The sequence below is a fragment of the Hipposideros armiger genome, unplaced genomic scaffold, assembly GCF_001890085.2.
Source record: "Hipposideros armiger isolate ML-2016 unplaced genomic scaffold, ASM189008v1 scaffold_635, whole genome shotgun sequence".
NCBI classification, from domain to species: domain Eukaryota; kingdom Metazoa; phylum Chordata; class Mammalia; order Chiroptera; family Hipposideridae; genus Hipposideros; species Hipposideros armiger.
This window is the reverse complement of record NW_017731985.1, coordinates 337657-355032: the sequence shown is the minus strand read 5'-3', so window position 1 is coordinate 355032 and position 17376 is coordinate 337657. Positions and strand designations below refer to the sequence as shown.

The window sequence follows — 17376 nt, the reverse complement described above, 5'->3', positions numbered from 1 at the left end:
GTAGTGGGGGAGGGCAAGAGAGAGGGCAGAGCGGGCCAGGGCTGGGCTCCTCACCTGCAGCTTATAGTGCTCGGCCGCCTGCTCCTTCTGGCTCAATTGGGCCTGTAGCTCATTCAGCTGGGCCTGGAGGCGTTGGGCTTCCTGCTGGCTCTCACCTCCCTGGGCCTGGAAAGTGTAAGGAAGGCTGATGGGGCGGCTGGTCTGGCTGCTCCACCCAAATCCGCTGACTTGCCCTAGCTTCCTGGGCTTCATGGTGCTTTCAAACTCCTGCATATTCTCTCAGGAAACAGAAACATTCTTTTACCCCACCACCCCACCACCCCCAGCCTACTGAAACACCACACACCCTTCAAGGTCCACAGTCTGCAGGAGCTTTCCCCATCCAGCTCGTGCCATTTCTGGCAGAGCTTTGGCAGCCTTATCTGTGCCTTCTTTGAGACCAGGCACAAACTCTTATTCTCTCTCCATGAGAACACCGTCAGTCTCCCTGGTGGGGGAAGGGAACTGACCTTCAGGGAATACCTGGCTGCAGAGGATGGAGCTAGGCAATGAGATGTGAGCTCTTAGGGCATGTAAACTCATTTCTCCTCACAGCCACTCTGGGAAATAACTCTCCGTTTCAGAGATGAAGAAATTGAGCTCAGAGAGTTAAGCAGATTGACCAGGGTCATAGGAAGTCTAAACAGAGTAAGATCTGAACCGTGGCCTACCACCTAACTCCAAAGCCTGTGTGGGCTCATGACGGTGGCTCTGCTGCTTCTCCAGGCCAGACGTCTTGGGAACAGGGCCTGTGTCTGACTCTCTCCACTTGCAATGCCAGCAAGTGCTTGGTCTGTAGTAGACACTGAATAGGATCATCCGGCCCCACCTTTCCTACATCTTCCAGTACCAGGAAGGCCCCCCAAAAGGAGTGTACCAAGCATCTGCTTATCACATAATCATGACCTGGTGTGGAATGCATGGACGTGAGCAGGGGACACGAAGCTCTCAGCTGCCACCAACCCCTGCGACCCAGCAGGGCTCTAGCAAGTCCTAGGGCCACTGGTGCCCAATTCCTTTGCCTCTGACTAAAACCTGTGAAGCCTAGATTGCAAACAAGCAAGCATTAAACCAAAGGTGACATTGTTAAAAGCATTACATGTCGTTGACACTCAACTCCTTAAGGCTAAACTGCCTAGACCAGCACTATCCAATAGAACTTTCTGCAGTGATAGCAATATTCTGTATGTGTCCTGTCCAATATGGTAGCCTCTAGCCTCACATAGTTACTAAGCAGGGGACATGTGGCTAGTGTGACGGAGGAGCTGAATTTTTAAATGCATTATAATTAATTTAGATTTAAATAACCACACATGGATAGAAGCTACTGAGTGGACAGCAGAGGTCTGAGGAATGGAAGCCATTCCAGTCTTCCCTTCGGAGCTCCCAGAAGGCACTGCAGGGGCTCCTGAGCCACAGGCAGGTCTCCTACGGCTGCCAGGCCCCCAGGGTGCCCCTCCTCTGCCCCCACACCCACCACAGCCCAGGGCTCCCAGAGCTCTTTCCCACCCCCATCTATCCCACCTTCAGCTTCTGCTGCTGCACTTTGCTGGCTTGGTCATGGTCAGCTAGCTTCTTACTCAGGTCTTCTACCTGGAGGAGGGAAGGGAAGAGGAGAGAAGACTCAGGGGCCTCCCCTGGATATCCAGGCACATTATGGGGTTTCCCCAGACCAGCCCCCGTATTCCTAGGAAAAGAAACGGGTCCTTTCTCTGGCCTCCAATTAGGGAACAGTTTGCTTCCCAGTTTGGCTGGCAGAACCTGAATGAGGCGCCCAACACACCCATGCTCGTCTCCAGCCCCAGCCTGCAGGGACAGGCCTGCAGCTGCCACATTCAGCAGAACCAACTGTGGGGGGCTGACACCTCACCACCACCCGACTGCTGCCACCATTCCCAGCCGCAACCTTCCTGGGTTGGGGACAGGAACAGGGGGCCTAGCCTGCAACTCTAGCAGACATACTCATTCAATACCCATCCCTCCTCCTCCCAGAAGCTACCAATGCAAAAGCCCACAGATGATCAGACCTTTTGCCAGTATCCACAGGCTGTTAGGGCTGGCGTTGGCAGTGTGGTTAGCATGGGGAATCAGACTGCTGGGACACAGCAGGGGCAGGATACGTCCAAGTCCGCCCCACTTCCACAGAGGAAGAGCAAGGGGAAAGGGGGGGTGAGGGGAGCATCACAGCCACAAGCACTCCTGGCTCCTCCAGGCATTCCAGGAGCCCAAGCATGATCAGCAAAGGCGAGAGGCAAGGGCTCCATTGCTAACTGTTTGTATTCGGTTTGACTGTCCCCATCATTTTGGGCTCCTTGGAGAAGGTGATGGGAGAGGAAGGCCCAATTCCTCAGCAGGTGAGGTGACTGGGTAAGAGGGCTGGCAGAGAAAAGGTGTTCCTGCTAAATACCAGCTCGACGGCCTTGACGTCTAGGGCAGCAGAGATCCTTGAGAGCAAGGCAGCCAGTGCAGGCCACTCCTCTGTCTGGTGGAGGCCCCTCCTGCTCCTCAACCTTGGCCTTTCTGCTCCCAGACATCTCTATTTCACGCTTGGGGTTAAGGCCCAGAGGGTGATGGGCAGGCACCCCGAGTTCACCACCCTAACCTGTGAAGACTGCCTTATCACCTTTATGGCTTCTGCGGGAAAGAAGGGGCTGTGTTACACAAGGCCCATGGCCATTCTGTGAGTCCTCTCTGCTGAGTACCCAAACTTGAACAGGATGTGGAGGTTTGGAAATCCCAAGGACTTCTGTCACTGGTTCAGATATGGGAAAGAGGAAGCCTACGCTATCCCTTGTCCCTGACAGGCAGATGAGAGAAAGTGCAGAAGGGTGGAGAGGCCGACCTGGGATGTGTGGGATGAGGCCTGAGAGAGGGCCCAGCACACCGCACTCCGGGGCAGCTTGGGCCTGGATTCCACGGCTTGACCCTGCCCCCTTCACAAACAGTTCACAACAGGAGCGGGCGGAGGCAAGCTGCAGCCGGGGTCATGCACCAAGACTGGTCACCGCTTAAGCAGCCAGCATTTAGCAAGGACCCCAGGCATTACCTGCTTAGTTTGCTCTCTCTGAAATACCTCTAGCTGTTCCACCTGTGCATGGGGAGGAGCAATGGAGAGAGAGTGAGATGGGGGCCAAAGAGGCACAGGTCCTGCTGCCAGGCTGACCTCACTGAGCCTCTGATACTTCCCCTCAAGGAATTAGACTTCTAGTAATTTTTAAAATGCCAATTTGGTTCACTCTAGTCCCCAGTGGCTGTTGGGGCATCCACTGCAGGTGCGCCTCCAGGATGGGCTGATGGCCCTGAGAGTTTGACTCTCCAGGAACGAAGCCTTCAGGTAAGGGGAGGCTATTAATATTTTCTTTAGGAAAATGGGGGGCAGCAGACTTGAACTCTACCAGCCACCTCTCTTCCTCTGCCACCCAGTGAGTGAGGAAAGACAAGACACTCTGCAATAATGTGGGAGCCAGAGGCTCTGGGATGCAGAGGGAACGAAGTCCCTTCTCTCAGGTCCAACCTTTGGAGGTATGGTTGAGCTAGGCACCCTACCTGGGCATTGAGTTTCTGCCTCTCTTCCTGGAACCGCTGTCTTTCCTCCAGAACCTTGACCTTGGCACCCTCATACTTGGCAGTCATCACCTCCAGCTCCCGGGCAGTGCTCTGTGCTTCCCGCTGCATCTCAGTCAGACGGGCCTCAGCGTCAGCACGCACAGTTGCCAGTTCTCGGTCATACTTCTCCCGGGCCTGGTCCAGCTCCACTTCCAGAAACTGCCGGCCGAGGTTGGCCCTCTCACCCAGCCCCCGGTTCTCCTCTGCCAACAGGCCGTGCGCTTTCTTCAGCATGCTCAGCTGCTCTGCATAGCTGGCCTTCTCTGCCCGCAGCTGCTGGGCTGCTCGCTCTTGCTCTGCAACCTTCTGCCGTAGGGGCATCAGCTCCCCAAGCTCCCTCTGGGCCCGCATCAGCTCTGCACGCAGCCCACTCGCTGCCTGCTTGCTTTGTTCCAGTTCCTCACGATGGCGTTTCTCAGCAGCCGCCTGCTCGGCTTGCAGCTGCTGGCACAGGTGCTTAACGGGCAGCAGCTCACTCACCAGGGCCTGGGTGCTGGTGTGTTCGAGCTGCAGGGCAGAGAGGGCTTGCTCCTTCTGGAAGAACTTCTCCTGCCATGCCTTTAATTCTTGGCCCAGCTCCTCTGCTCGCTCTGCTTGCGAGGCCAACTCCTGCCGCAGGCTCTCTGAAGCCACCCGCTGTTTCTCTGCCTCCTCCCGGAGGGTCTGAACCTCCTCCCGCAGAGCAGAGCTTCGTTCGGCAGCTCTGGCACTGTTGCTGGCGGTCTCTGCCTGGAGCAGGCGCAGCCTCTCTTCCAGCTTTTGGCTCTTCTCCGACTCAGCTATAACCAGCCGCTTCAACTCCTTGCTCTCACCCTCCTTCTCCAGGACCTGGCGGTTCAGGATGGACACCTCCTCCTCCAAGCTGCTGATGAGGCTGTTTTTTCTCTCAGCCTCCTGCTGGCCCCGGGCTACCTGGGCCTTCCATTCATCCTCAGCCTTGTTATGGTCTTGGGCCTTGGCACGGAGGGTGGCCAGCTCCCTTTGCACTGAGGCTAAGGTGTCCTGACTGCGCCCCAGTTCCTGGGCCTTCTCCTCTAACTGACCCCGCAAAGTCTCCAGAGCAGTGGCCCGCTCAGTCTGGGAGGCGCGCTCAGACTCCAGGCTGTGCTCCAGGCTGGAGGCCTTCTCCTGATGCTCCCGGCACTGCTGCTCCAGCTTGCTCACCTGTGCCCGCAGAGCCTCCAGCTCAGAGCCTCTTTGCTCAGTCTTTCCAGTAGCATCAGACTGGACTCCTGACCCAGAAGCTGTCCCTCGAGACTGCTGGCGCGCCTCCTCTTTCTTGGCCAGCTGTTTCTTCAGTTGTTCCATGGTTTGCTGAAGCTCCCCCAGCTCTGTTCTCAGGGCTGCCTGCTGCCCACGAAACTTGGCCAGTTCCTGGTCCTTCCCTTCCTTTTCCATCAGGGCATGGGCCAGTGCCTCTTGCAAGGCAGCGAACTCCACTCGCTGCTCATTGAGGGCATTCTGCAGCCGCATCTCAAGCTCTGCCTTGGCGGCCTTCTCCAGGGCAAGGTCGGCTTGGGCTCGGCCCCGCTCCTGGGTCAGCCGCGCCACCTCCCGCTCCTGCTGCCCACGCTCTTCCTGCTGCTGTCCCTGGCTCTCCATCAGCGCAGCCCGCAGCCGCTCCAGCTCACTGCCCATTTGCTCTGCCTCACGCTCCATGGCCTGCAGTGCAGCCTGCGTGCTACAGAACTGATGTCCCTGCTGCTCTTCCAGCCACTCGGACTCTCTGTCTCCTGCCCTTGGAGGCTCCTTGAGTAGCTCATGGGAGGTTGTTTCCTGCTGCTCACCTGCCTTGCGCACCAAGGCCTCCAGGCGGGCCACCTCCTTGCTGGTGGCAGCCATCTTCTCCTGCAAAGTGGAGAGGTCATCTGCAAGCTTCTGGGCCCTAACCTCCTTCTCCTGGACCTGTTGGTGGGCTCTGGCCAGGCTGGCATGGAGCTGGGCCAGCTCACTCTGCTGCCGGCCTATTTGGAGCTCACTGTGGGCCTCTATCCCTGCCACTTTCTCCTTTGCCTCCTTCAGCTCCTGACGGGCCTTCTCACATTCCTCCTTCAGGGTCATCAGCTGTTCCTGGAACATGGCGCCATACTGGGCCTCCTCTTGCTGGCTATCTTCGTACCGCTCCCGCCAGGTGGCCACCTCCTTGGCAAGCTGCTCACACTCACTCTCAGCCTCGCGCTGGGAGGCTGTGGCCTCTGCCAGCTCCCGCCGCAGGGCTTCCATCTCAGCCTGATGGGCCTCCCCAAGCTGCTGTACTCGGGCCTCCAGCCCCTTGCGCCCAGCCTTCTCTTCCTCCAGCTCCTTCTGATCCTGCTTATGCTGCTCCATCAGGCTCTGGGTCTCTGCCTCTAGCTTGGAGATACGATGTTGCTGCTCTTCCAGGGCATCTGTAGCCTTGCGCTTCTCCTCTTCAAGGCTGCCCTTGGTGACCTTCAAGGATTCCTCAAGGGCCCGGACCTGCTCCTGGAGCTGGCCCTTTTCCTGGGCCGTCCTTTCTCTCTCGGTTGCTTTTTGCTGCTCAGACCTCAGCTGAGTCTTTAGCTCTGCCACCTGATCCTGGGTCTCACACTGCTCCTGGTGGGCTGCCTCAACACGGGCATGGAGTTCCTCCACCTTTTGGCTCAGCTCTGCCTTCTCCCGCTGGGCCTGTGTCACTGAGGTCTGGGCACTATCTCGGGCTTCATTAGCAGCCTGGAGTTGCTGCTGCAGGACCTCTAGCTTGGCAGCCTTCTCTTTCTCCAATGCCTCCAGCTGCTGGAGGACCGAATCTCTCTCCCTTAAGGAGGCCTCCCGCTCCTCAGCAGCACTAGCCAGTTGCTGGGCGTGGTCTCGCCTGGTAGCCTCCTGCTCCTTGGTGGCCTCTTCCAACTGCTGCTCCTTCTGCTTCAGGCTGCTGCTCAGCTGCTCCACCTGGTGGCGGAGGTCCTGAGACACCTGTTCCTGTTGCTGGAGGGTCTGAGCTAGCTGGGCCTGCTCCTTTTTGGCCTGCTGCTTCAGGCCAGCCAGTTCCTGATCCTGCTGCTGGACTGTGGCATTGAGGGTGGTGAGCTCAGAGGTCAGCGTAGCCACCTGGGCAGACAACTGGGCCACTTGAGCCTGGGAAGCTTGCTCCAGCTCTTCCTTGGCCTGGTTGACGTTGGATAGGGAGCTCTGCAGCTCGGCAATCACGCCAGCCAGCTGCTGCTTTTCTTCTTCTAAGTGGCCTCGCTCAGCAAGCAGCTTGGCTTCCCGCTGGCTCCGCTCAGCCTCCAGTGCCTCCACCCTGGCTTGGAGCTGAGTGTTGTCTGCAGCAAGAGTGGCTGCCTCTTGCTTTAGGGTTTCCAGCTGGTGAGATAAAGAGACAAATGGAATCAGCATGACTCTTCAGTCACTAGGGCCCTTCTGGGAACTGAGGATTGCCAGGAACCTGAACCTGCTGAACATGGGTCCACACCAACCCCCGCACACAGGTCTCACGGCTGCTCCTGCCTGCGCTTCCTACCTGCAAGACGTCACCCAGCACCTCGCCCTTCTCCTGGGGTGGGTTCTCCCGCAGCTGGGCCAAGTGTTCTTCCAGGTGTGAAAGTTTTCCCTGAAGGATTTCATTCTTCTCTTCAAGGCATTTCTGGGAGTAAACAAGAGCCCCATAAGAACAGAGCTGTAACAGGCATCAGACGACCCCACAAGCCCTTGCGAACATCAGCAAAACATAGGACCCTAGCACCTTGTTACCAAAATCTCCTTTTGTCCTGACCTAGATAAAAGTCTCAGAAACCATGGACCTAGGGCCGGCCGAGTGGCTCAGCTGGTTAACAGGGCTGCGGTTCGGTCCCACATGAGGGCCAGTGACACTGCCCTCTACAGCTAAGATGATGAACAACAGCTCAACCTGGAGCTGGGCTCCTGTGAGTCGCCAGGGACGGTGTCAGCTGCCGGGAGCCACTGTGAGCGGCTGACCAAACAGCAGCTGACCAATGACCGGCGACTGATTGCCTCACCCGGGAAGAGCACAATGATAATACCAACATGGGCCAGTGAAGCGACGTCCTCCACAACTAGACTGAAGAACAAAACAGCAATTTGTCTACCTGTCTGTTCCCCTTCCCCTCCCCTCAATTCCCCAATAAAAATCTTTTTAAAAAAAAAGAAACCATGGACCTGGGACCAGGAGGGACCTGACTTTCTAGCCCTAATTCTAGGGCTGAATTGAGTCATGTGACTGCTAATTTCTTCTCCAAGGCTGCTAAGTTTACTTCAAATTTTCTTACTGTGTATACCCTTTCTCAGGAAAGTCCTGGCTTCCAGATTATCCAAACACCCACCCAGCTTAAAACCACCCCCTGCCTCTCTGGGCAGCAGCAGCAGCAGCCACAGCACGGCCCCTCCCCTACACTGTTCACTAAACACCCACAACGGGGCAGGCACTGAATTTCTAATTTCTAATCCACAAAACAGATTCATGAGGTAGCTATTACTATCCCTCTGGTACAGAGCAAGAAGCCGAAGGTCAGGTGTTAAGTGCCTTGCCCCACGGCTTCATAGTTAATAAGTGGCAGAACTGAGTTCCTAATAACAGCATCGATAATAATAGCAACTAATTCACTGGGAGCTTACTTTGCACCCCACAATGTGTTAAGTGCTTCCTATGTATTACTATCTTACAATGGCTGATGAGGCAGCTACTCGTTCTTTTTCCCATTTTCAGGAAAGGATGCTGAGAGAGAAACAGATCAAGTAACTTGTCCCAGATTCACACCTTGTAAATAGGAGACAAGGTTCAAAGGTGTACTGGACTTAAGCCCACAATCTTTCCATTACAGCACACTATTCAACCTTGAAGAGAAGCCAAACTAATTCCCAAAGGCCCCAAAGAAGAGAGTGGCAAACAGAAATCAGCTTTGAACACATGTCAAGATGGCCCTGACTCCCCAAGCAGAGGGTTACCTTGTCCTGCAGGGCTGTGCTGAGCTCCTTCTCCAGGTGGGCCTGCTTCTCCACCCACTCCTGAGTGGACTTGCTGTGCTCCTCTGTCAGCTCGTTGAGGGCGCCCTGGAGCTGCTGCAGGTGACTAGCAAACTCGCGCAGCTGAGACAAAGGGGAATCCCCATCACCCGGGGTCAAAGCGGGCACTGCTGTTTGCTCCCTGAACTCCAGGAGCTGGATGCCTCTGATGTTCTTTCCCACCCTCCAACCAATCACAATGAATCACATCCCTAACTCAGGACTACAAATCAAAATTTAGGGCCACATCCCAGTTCCTGGCAGCGGCCAATTATGGGACAAGGAAAGGGGCACAGTATGCAGGTCCCTGGAGAGACGGAAGCATAGGACAGGGGCCAGGACATTCTTCTCAACCCTCTTTTGGGGAATCGTCCAGACAAATTCAACCCCAAGGGGCCTCCGGGCGGGGGCAAGACCCCCGGAACACTCACCTTAAAGGAAAGATCCCCATTCTCCTCAGAAAGCTGGTTAATTTTGCGATCCATCTGGCTCTTCTCTGTCTTCAGGTCCTGGCACTGCTTCAGAGTTTCATGGAGCCGCATGGTGAGGCTGCGAGAGTAGGGAGCAGTGAGGCAAGAGAGTACCCCGCAAGAGTGTGGGGTGGGCGGGGAGCCGGGAGGCAGGCAGGGAGCACTCTACCTCTCATTCTTGCCGCGCAGCTCCTCCAGTTCCCTGGGCTCCAGCGGACTGGCGGCCTGCTTCTCGTTCAGCAGAGCCAGGCGGTCAATGCGCTGCTGCATCACGGCTAGCTGCGCGTCTGGCCCGGGAGAGGGGAGAGGAGGGTCAGCACTGAACAAAGTGGAGGAGGGGGAGCTCGGAGGAGGCCTCCAGTCTAAGGAAAAAGGAGGATGGAGGCAAGGACAGAACCGCTTCCAGGAGGTCAGCCTGACAGGCCCAGGGCCAGCAGAGGGGCCATGCCTCCGAAAAATCCCAGATGCTGCCCATTCATACACAGCTGCCGTGTGTCAGGCACCTACCCTTCTCGGTGAGGAGCTTGCGGTTCTCAGCCAGCTCCAGCTCTAGCTCATCTCTATTATTTCTCTCATCTGCAAGTTGCTTCTTCAGCCGTCTCATCTGGAATTGTGGGGTCTGGAGGATATCACCCATGGGGGAGGCTGGAGAACCTGAGAGGAAGCTGAGGAAAGAGATGGCCCAGATGCCATAGTCAGAGTCCAAGATGTGAGGCCTGAAATGACCAGCAATAGGCAGGGATGGGGGAACAGGGCACTATGGATGTGAGCATTGGCTGGGAGGCCCAAACACTGGGTTCTGTATGCAGTGCTATCTCATGCCTCATGACATGACCTTGAGAAAACCCTTCTCCTTTCTCCAAGCCAAAAAAAAAAAAAAAAAGGTGTGGTTTTGGGAATGCATTCTCCTTGCGTCTGCAGTGATGCAGTAAGAGAAGGGACTTTAGTGTAGTTTCCAAGGAAGAAAGGAATTCCATACACAGGGAACAGACTTTGAAGGAGGCCTTCTGCCCAAGACAGATCCCAACCAATTCTCCCAATTAGTACTGGGGCAGTTGAGGACATCCCAGATCTGCAGGGTACTGCAAACACTGCCTAATGATGTAAGGGGCTGCTCAACAGTTAACCTCTAGCATGGAAGGATTTGAGGACCGGATGTTGAGGCCCCGCCCCAGGAAAGAGGCTTAGCACATACTTGTTCCCACTGGAAGATGCAACTTTCTGTAGCTCTAGAAAGCGAACCTCCCTCCTGGCCTGGTGGCTGGGTGGGGAGAGCTCTTCAGAGATGGTGCCGGAACAGGCAGAAGGGACAGGAGCTGGGGGGTAAGGAGCAGAGAAACCAACCAGAGAGGTAAGAGAGGGAACGGATTTGCATCTTTATGCAATTTGAGTACTTGCCTGAGTGGGAGTGAATCCACAGACACTTACTTTATGTAAGCTACAGAGGGAGGCCACTGGGCAGAACCTGAAACCTAGTGACTGGGTTATCCAGAGGTCAGTGTTCCTAAGCCAAATCAAGCAAAGGGCTTCCATTTCCACAGATCGTGTGTGCTCAAGAAGAGCAGAGTGGAGTGAGCAAGCTGAGTCCTCCATGTCCTCCATGCTCGGAGATGACCAAGTGCCCACGCTTTTCCCTTAAGCCCACACTGAGAGGCAGCTTAGAACCCTGCACAGGATCTCCTCTCAGCCCCAACGGCCTCTCAGGCCAGAGCGACTGGTCTCATTTCTGAACTCTCCATTCTGAGGTCTTGCACTGCCAATACCACACCTTTCTCAAAACCTTCTCTTCTCTTAGTTCCCATGACTGCTTCTACATGGTTCTCTTACCTCTAAGCACCCACTCTTATTCATCTCCCTCACTGGCTCCTCCCTCCCCCACTCTCTCTAAGCCCCGTGAGTTCAGATGGGGCCTCCCTGGTCTGCCCACAGTGCCCACAGCTTCAATGGCCAGGCATACACTGACCTGCAAACCCATAACTTGGCCCACAGCCTCTCCTGCAATCTAGACTCATATCTGCAACATCTCCACCTGAAGTGCTCATGAGGAACCTGAATATGAGGAACATCAAATTCAGTGGCTGGAAGAGAGCTTGCCTGAGCCCATGTCTTACATCCTATCATCACTAGATGGCTGCTTCATTAGAAGACAGGCAGAGCTATCACTCTATTATGCTTCCACCAAGACATCTGGTAGATTCGGTACCTCTCTGTTTTAGCATTTATTCCTTATCATACTTACTGGCTTATGTATCTGCTTTCCCACCTAGAACATGAGCTTCATGTGGGGAAAAACCATCTTTTCAGACTGCACTCCAAGCTTCTAAACCTAGATTAATGATTACTTAAGAAATAACGAAGAGGTATGTGTGGGGGGTGCTCAAGGAGAAGCTAAGAGCAGACGTGATCACACAGATGCCCTGCTTGCTGGCTGCCCGGCGGCAAGGAGGAATAGGGATAATGGCAACAGGGCCCAGAAATCAACCTGCTCCATTCCACACTTTTCCTGAGCACCAACTCTGTGTCTTGTTTAGGGGCCCGAAACAACATCTCACTGCACTTAACGACTCAGGATCCTAGCAGTCCCCAGCTCAGAGAGGAGGAGGGGATCCTCAGGAGTTGGCCCCACTTACCTTTCTGCAAGAAGTTCTCTAGGTCCTCATTCAGGTTCAGCCCATCTTCATGGTCCAGCACAAACTTGAGAATGACAGCTAACTCAGCCTGGGCCACAAAGAGAGAGAAAGAGCATCACTCAGGTGTTAGGGAGGCCTGAAGAGATGGAGGGCACCACCCTGGCAGTGCCAGCCCCAGGAGCCTGCTGGAGCCCATTCATCCTCTCAGAGCTGGAAGCCCCATGGTCCAGCCGAGAATATCTATTAGCGACGTGTTTGCCCCATTTGCTCCCATCCCCCGCACCATCTCCCTTAAAGATGTACCCGGCATCAGACAGAGTTCCTAACTGACTTCACTCCTGACCACAAGAGAAGAGAACAGGCAAGGAAAGTAATGCAGCCAGAAAACGTAATTATGTTGGTCTCTTCAGCTGACCCTCTCACTGTTGTTCTTTCTGAGTGAGCACACCTCTGGGGCTCATCCAAAGCTTATCCATCAGCTCGGCTGTAAAATCTTCCCTTCTTTGTCTGAATTTCAAAGCTGCAGGGTTGATTTAATTTTCCTGGCCAACTCTGCTGTAGTTCCTTATTCCTCTAGAATTTCTGTGTCTGCCAGGTCTGTGATCAGCCTGGAGCAGAGAAAAGGTTGAAGGAGGAAGGAGCCACCCATCCCTCTCATGCCACTACACAAACCAACCCAGACAAGAGCCACAAGCTCAGTGAGTCTAAAATGGGATGACTCAACATTTCTGCCACCACGTGAAAGGCTACAGCTGTCTGGACACTGCCCCACCAGTCACCTACACTGCCCACTCTGGCATCCCCGCTGCTTCCGCTTTGGGCAGTAAAGAACAGCTGCACATGCAGGAAGCAAGGCCAACATCAGGACCTATATGGCAGGTAGTTCCTGGCAACCAGGTCAATTTCCTATACAAAGAAGCAGATGCACCAACTCCTCTTCACTTCGGGGCTACGTAGAAAAGGGGAGAGGCAACTGCTCTGAACTAGGATGTCACGGTGGACAAAGACATTCTCTTACTAATCCTTCCTACTAGAAGAGAGGAGGAATCAATGGAGTAACAGTTTGTGTAAAAAATACACACACACACACACACACACACACACACACACACGAACACATATATGAAGAGAGAAGAAATTCTATGTATCATTCAAACACAGTACAGTTTCAGGTATAGTTAAATATGAAAAAGGATTTGGAAGAATATCCTTCAGAAGTTAGCAGTTATCTCTGAGAATGAGATTGTTGGCACATTATTTCCTTTTTTTGCGCTTCTGAATGCTTTCCAGGCTTTCTATAACAAATGGCTGTAACTACTATAACAGAACTTTTTAAAAGAACAATGCTACTGCATTATATATTGTTCTTCAGGTGAGAAGCAGCACAGGCTAGGCCTGCTGGGTAGAGTGGAGGCACCAGGGCTTACCTGAATCTTATATTCAAACTGCTCCCAGGCCCTGGGACTTCTGGAGCTCACGGTGGAGTGGTATAAGAGCAGCATGGTTATCTGGAAGCCAAACAGGAGGCAGTTGCTGAGTGGGGCCATCTCTCTTCTCAGTGCCCCCACCCCGGGCTGTTCTGGAGACTCGGAGCTATTCTGGATGGAGATGCTTCCAAAGCTCCCAAAACTCAGCAGCCCCAGGCCACTGCCCTTTAACTGCCCCAGGAAACACTTGAGGACTCAATGCCTATGTGTAAAAATTCCTGCACAGCTGAATACCTGGACTCATGGGACCCTGGGTCTGAGGCTTAAGGCACCCTTTAGGCCAGCACCCAGAAACAGAAGAGGGAATAAAGCAGACTGGACTAAAAAGACAAATATGACAATGGCTAGGTGAGACCCGATTCCTGCCAGGCTTCCACTGAGGCCCACAGTAATGGTCTCTCTGTCATATGGCATGAGCTCCGAGAATCCTTTGGCTGAATTAGCCTCTGCCCCAGCCAGGTGGCTGCCAACACCTACCTCAAACCTCCACAAGCCCCAGAAATAAAGCACCCACCATCTCCCCTGCGTTAAGAGAAGGCCCTGCCAGTCTGGTTACCTTGGCCAGTTCCATCTCTGAACCCTCCAACACCTTCTGCACTGACACCAGGCATTCCGGAGAAGAGGGATGTTTTCTGTTTTCTGTAATGACAACAATGTGGAAAACAGGGTGAACTTCCTGGGGGCCATCCCCGAGATCATCAGAACCTCAGAGTGAGAGCAGAATCATGGTCTCTGGTGGGGCTAGGAGACGGAGGGCTTCTGACTCCTATGTCCTCTCTCCCCAACATACACTGTCCCATCTGAAGAGAGTTCTGTGCTGTGTCAGCTCAAGGACTACAGGGATAGTTCATGAAGAAAGCAGGCTGGACTCACAGCAGCTCTGAGCCGTGACACTGCACTCACCCACCCATGTACCAGCTCCTGCTCAGCACCACAGAGGAGCCCAGAGATTCCAGGTCACTCTAAAGTCTCATTCCAACTGAGGTCGCAGAGGAAGCCTGCAGCTGGGTCAGAGGAGGAGAACTGGGGACATGTGGTTCTTATGCTGCTGAAGGGCCTAGGCTCAATTACTAACACCTTGCTTTATCTATTGGGTTGTCGGAAAAGTCATGACACATTTTTGCAACGAAAAACATAGAAAACATATGTCATGCCTTTTCCGGCAACTCAATAAATCTGTTATCTCCTTTCCATTCATTCTCTTGAGGTGGAGATGGCAGATAGCTCCCGTATCAAAGGTGAAGACTCTGGGTCCATGCTGTACAAGCTAGGGAACTGACGAGCACTGTGCCAGAAGCTCTGCATGTGTTATCTACCCATCAACCTAGAGCAACCATTATTATCTTCATTTTGTAGACTGGGAATCTATGTCCAGAAAGGTCACACAAGCAGTGAGTAGAAGGGCCAAGATCTCAACCTAAATGTGTCTCTGCCCCTACACCTATTGCCTTCAATTACTTCAGTTATCTGGGGAAAATATTTTTCTTGCAAGGGCAAGAGGGTAACATGGATGTCCCTCTCTCCCCCGCCTCCTCGCAGGGAGCGGGAATGGAGCCCAAGGTGATGAGTCCCAGAAACCGACCCTCTGGCTCTACATGGATCTCAGAGATGGGCTCTGAGACTGAGGGGACACTCTTCTTTCCCTCTGGTGAGCATCCCCAGACCCAGGGAGGCTGACCCGGATGTACTCATCTCTGTGGTACAGAGAGGGCAGCCCTGAGCCTTTGCCCCGACAGACACCTATGAACGGGTTCCTGTGGACGCCCAAGTCCCAGGAGCTGAGGAAGCAGCTCCTTCCCAGCTAGATAAGAAAGGTGCTTACTCCACAGAAAACTGCACACAAAGTCCAGTCTCTCTGGCACCGGCTGCTGCAGGATTGGCTGCCCCTCTTCAGTGCCGTGGCTAGAAAAAGAGCAAGTATTAGGACCAGAGCACTTAGCAACCCTTCCCTCCTCGCACTGCATTACATATTACCTCCCCATTTCTTCAGGCTTGGTGTGCACTGTATCGGAGAGAACCAGGCCAGGTGCTGGAGGCAGGGGAGAAGACACCAAGATGCCATTTATTCAGAAGGAACTGTGTGTGGTGGGTGAGAAGTGGGGACTTGAGGCACAAGGTCCTTCTGGGAAAGACAGCACTCTGCCATGCCATTTGTAACTACAGTCATGGACTGCTTGATAATGGGAATGCATTCTGAGAAGTGTATCATTAGGCAATTTTGTCACTGTGTGAACCTCACTAAGTGTACTTACACAAACCTAGATGGTGTAGCTACTACACACCTAGGCTATATGGTACACAGCCTATTATTGCTCCTAGGCCACAAGCCTCTACAGCATGTAAGTGTACAGAACAGCACGAGATTAACTCAAGCATAAGAGAAAATGATGCTATCAAGAGACGCGGTGAACACAAGACGTATGAGGCTGCTGTGTATAACACAGCATACTGTTTTACAGCAAACTTTTTTTTAGTTGAAAAAGTACACTCTAAAATAACGATAAAAGTACAGTGAATACATGAACCAGTAACATAGTTGTTTACTACCATTGTCAAGTATTATGTACTGTGCATAACTGTGTGTGCTATACTTTCATCCAACGGGGTACGCAGTAGGTTTACACCAGCATCACCACAAACACGTGGGTAATGTGTTGAGCTACAACACTACAACACTGCTGGGCGATCGAATTTCTTAGCTCCATTTTAATCTTATGGGACCACCGTCGCGGATGCAGTCCGTCTTTGACTGAAACATCGTTATGCGGTGCACGACTATAAAAAAAGCTCTGTGGGAGGGAGGCTGTGAGTAGGTGGAGGCAGCACAGATAAGTGGGAAGCTAGGTTCAATAGTCTGATTGGCTCAGGTATAAAAGGTCAGGATGCCTGGGAAACGTGGCTAGAGTAAGAGTAACACAGCATGATGGGAAGGAAAAAACAGGTACAAGAACCAAAAGAACAGGAGGGAACAGGCTCTAAAGCGACAGAGCAAAGTTTAACACACACTATGCCGAAGGCTGAGGTGGCTAAAGTCTCCCAGAGGCCAGGCCAAGGAACAATCACTTTTGATCTGTAGCTGTCACTGTGCCTATTAACTGAATGGGAAAGCAAAGTGTGGAGAGCAATGAGAGCAGGGAGACAGCAGGGGGAGCTCTCACACAGCCCAGGCCCTGGCTTGGGGGGGAAGAGTGGGCGCCCTGGCTAACCGGAAGTTTCATTTTCAGAGGTATCTTCAACTTTAAGTTAGAAAGCTGACTTCTCTATGTAGGCTACTGCTGGAAATATTCATTAAAGGACCTCGTGTTCCTCAGAATCTGAATCTCCACGTTTCAACCAACTTTCTGGAGGGCAGGGCAGGCCCTAGAACCTTCCAGTGTCCGACATCCTGCAAAGCACAAAAAGCATCCTAGCCAAGACCATGAGAGTAGCTCCCTCGTGTCCCAGTAGATTACAGAGAATCCTTCCGAATGAAGCCCCGCCACCAGAAGCACTCTGGGGAGCTGGTCTGTGATTAGGGATTAGACTTCTGGAGGTGTAAATCTCCTCACAGACTCCTGAAAGAGCTCTCTGCCCACAATCTGGACTGTTGTGACTCCTTGCCTTAGAGTAGAACGGTAATTTACCTAAGCGTATTCCATTAGATAAAAATAAAGAGGGTTCACGGGTTAAATGTTTGAGAAATACTAGGTTAAACCAAGCTGAACATTTTCTAAAGAACAGGATATAATATGCATTATTTCCTAAATGTATTTAATTGCAAAACCTCTCCTCTACCCCCACCCCCCTTACTGAGCCCCTGGGCTAAGTAAAGTTGCATGGGACATGCTTTGGAAAATGCTTGTCCTGGAGATATCCAGCCCATCCTTTAAGAATACGTTCAAGTCTCATCTCTGGCAGGAAGCCATCCAGAACCACTGCTAGTCACACCTCTGTCCTCCTTCTCAGGAATTCCTACAGCACTCATGGATACAACTGCACCATTTATAACTGACCACTCCAACTGTGCAAACTGAAAGCTAGGAATACAGCAGATGTCACTACACATGGTGTAGGTACAGATGAGGGATGCTTTTTCCTGGGAAGAGTAGAAGTCAATGTCAGTAAGATAAATGTTAGGAATTTAGGTTTCCTGGCAAAACACCTCCACTAAACTCTGTTATTCAA

The 17376-nt window shown here is 53.1% G+C and overlaps 1 protein-coding gene across 10 annotated transcripts in view; it reads right to left on the bottom strand.

The window, feature by feature from the left end:
- NUMA1 (nuclear mitotic apparatus protein 1) overlaps positions 1–17376 on the bottom strand; it is an 88907-nt gene that overhangs the window by 6768 nt on the left and 64763 nt on the right. For 8 of the 10 annotated variants that reach the window (XM_019625596.1, XM_019625597.1, XM_019625601.1 and 5 more), the window contains 14 exons: positions 15035–15114; positions 13769–13851; positions 13153–13233; positions 11726–11813; positions 10291–10411; positions 9603–9760; positions 9265–9382; positions 9057–9174; positions 8569–8709; positions 7127–7249; positions 3586–6969; positions 3086–3127; positions 1564–1632; positions 55–165 (listed from right to left, as the gene is read on the bottom strand). In XM_019625596.1, coding sequence (XP_019481141.1) covers positions 55–165; positions 1564–1632; positions 3086–3127; positions 3586–6969; positions 7127–7249; positions 8569–8709; positions 9057–9174; positions 9265–9382; positions 9603–9760; positions 10291–10411; positions 11726–11813; positions 13153–13233; positions 13769–13851; positions 15035–15114 — 4717 coding nt within the window. Of the gene's footprint in view, positions 1–54; positions 166–1563; positions 1633–3085; positions 3128–3585; positions 6970–7126; positions 7250–8568; positions 8710–9056; positions 9175–9264; positions 9383–9602; positions 9761–10290; positions 10412–11725; positions 11814–13152; positions 13234–13768; positions 13852–15034; positions 15115–15186; positions 15242–17376 lie in introns of all 10 variants that reach the window. The other 2 variants (XM_019625602.1, XM_019625603.1) reach the window with 2 other exon arrangements.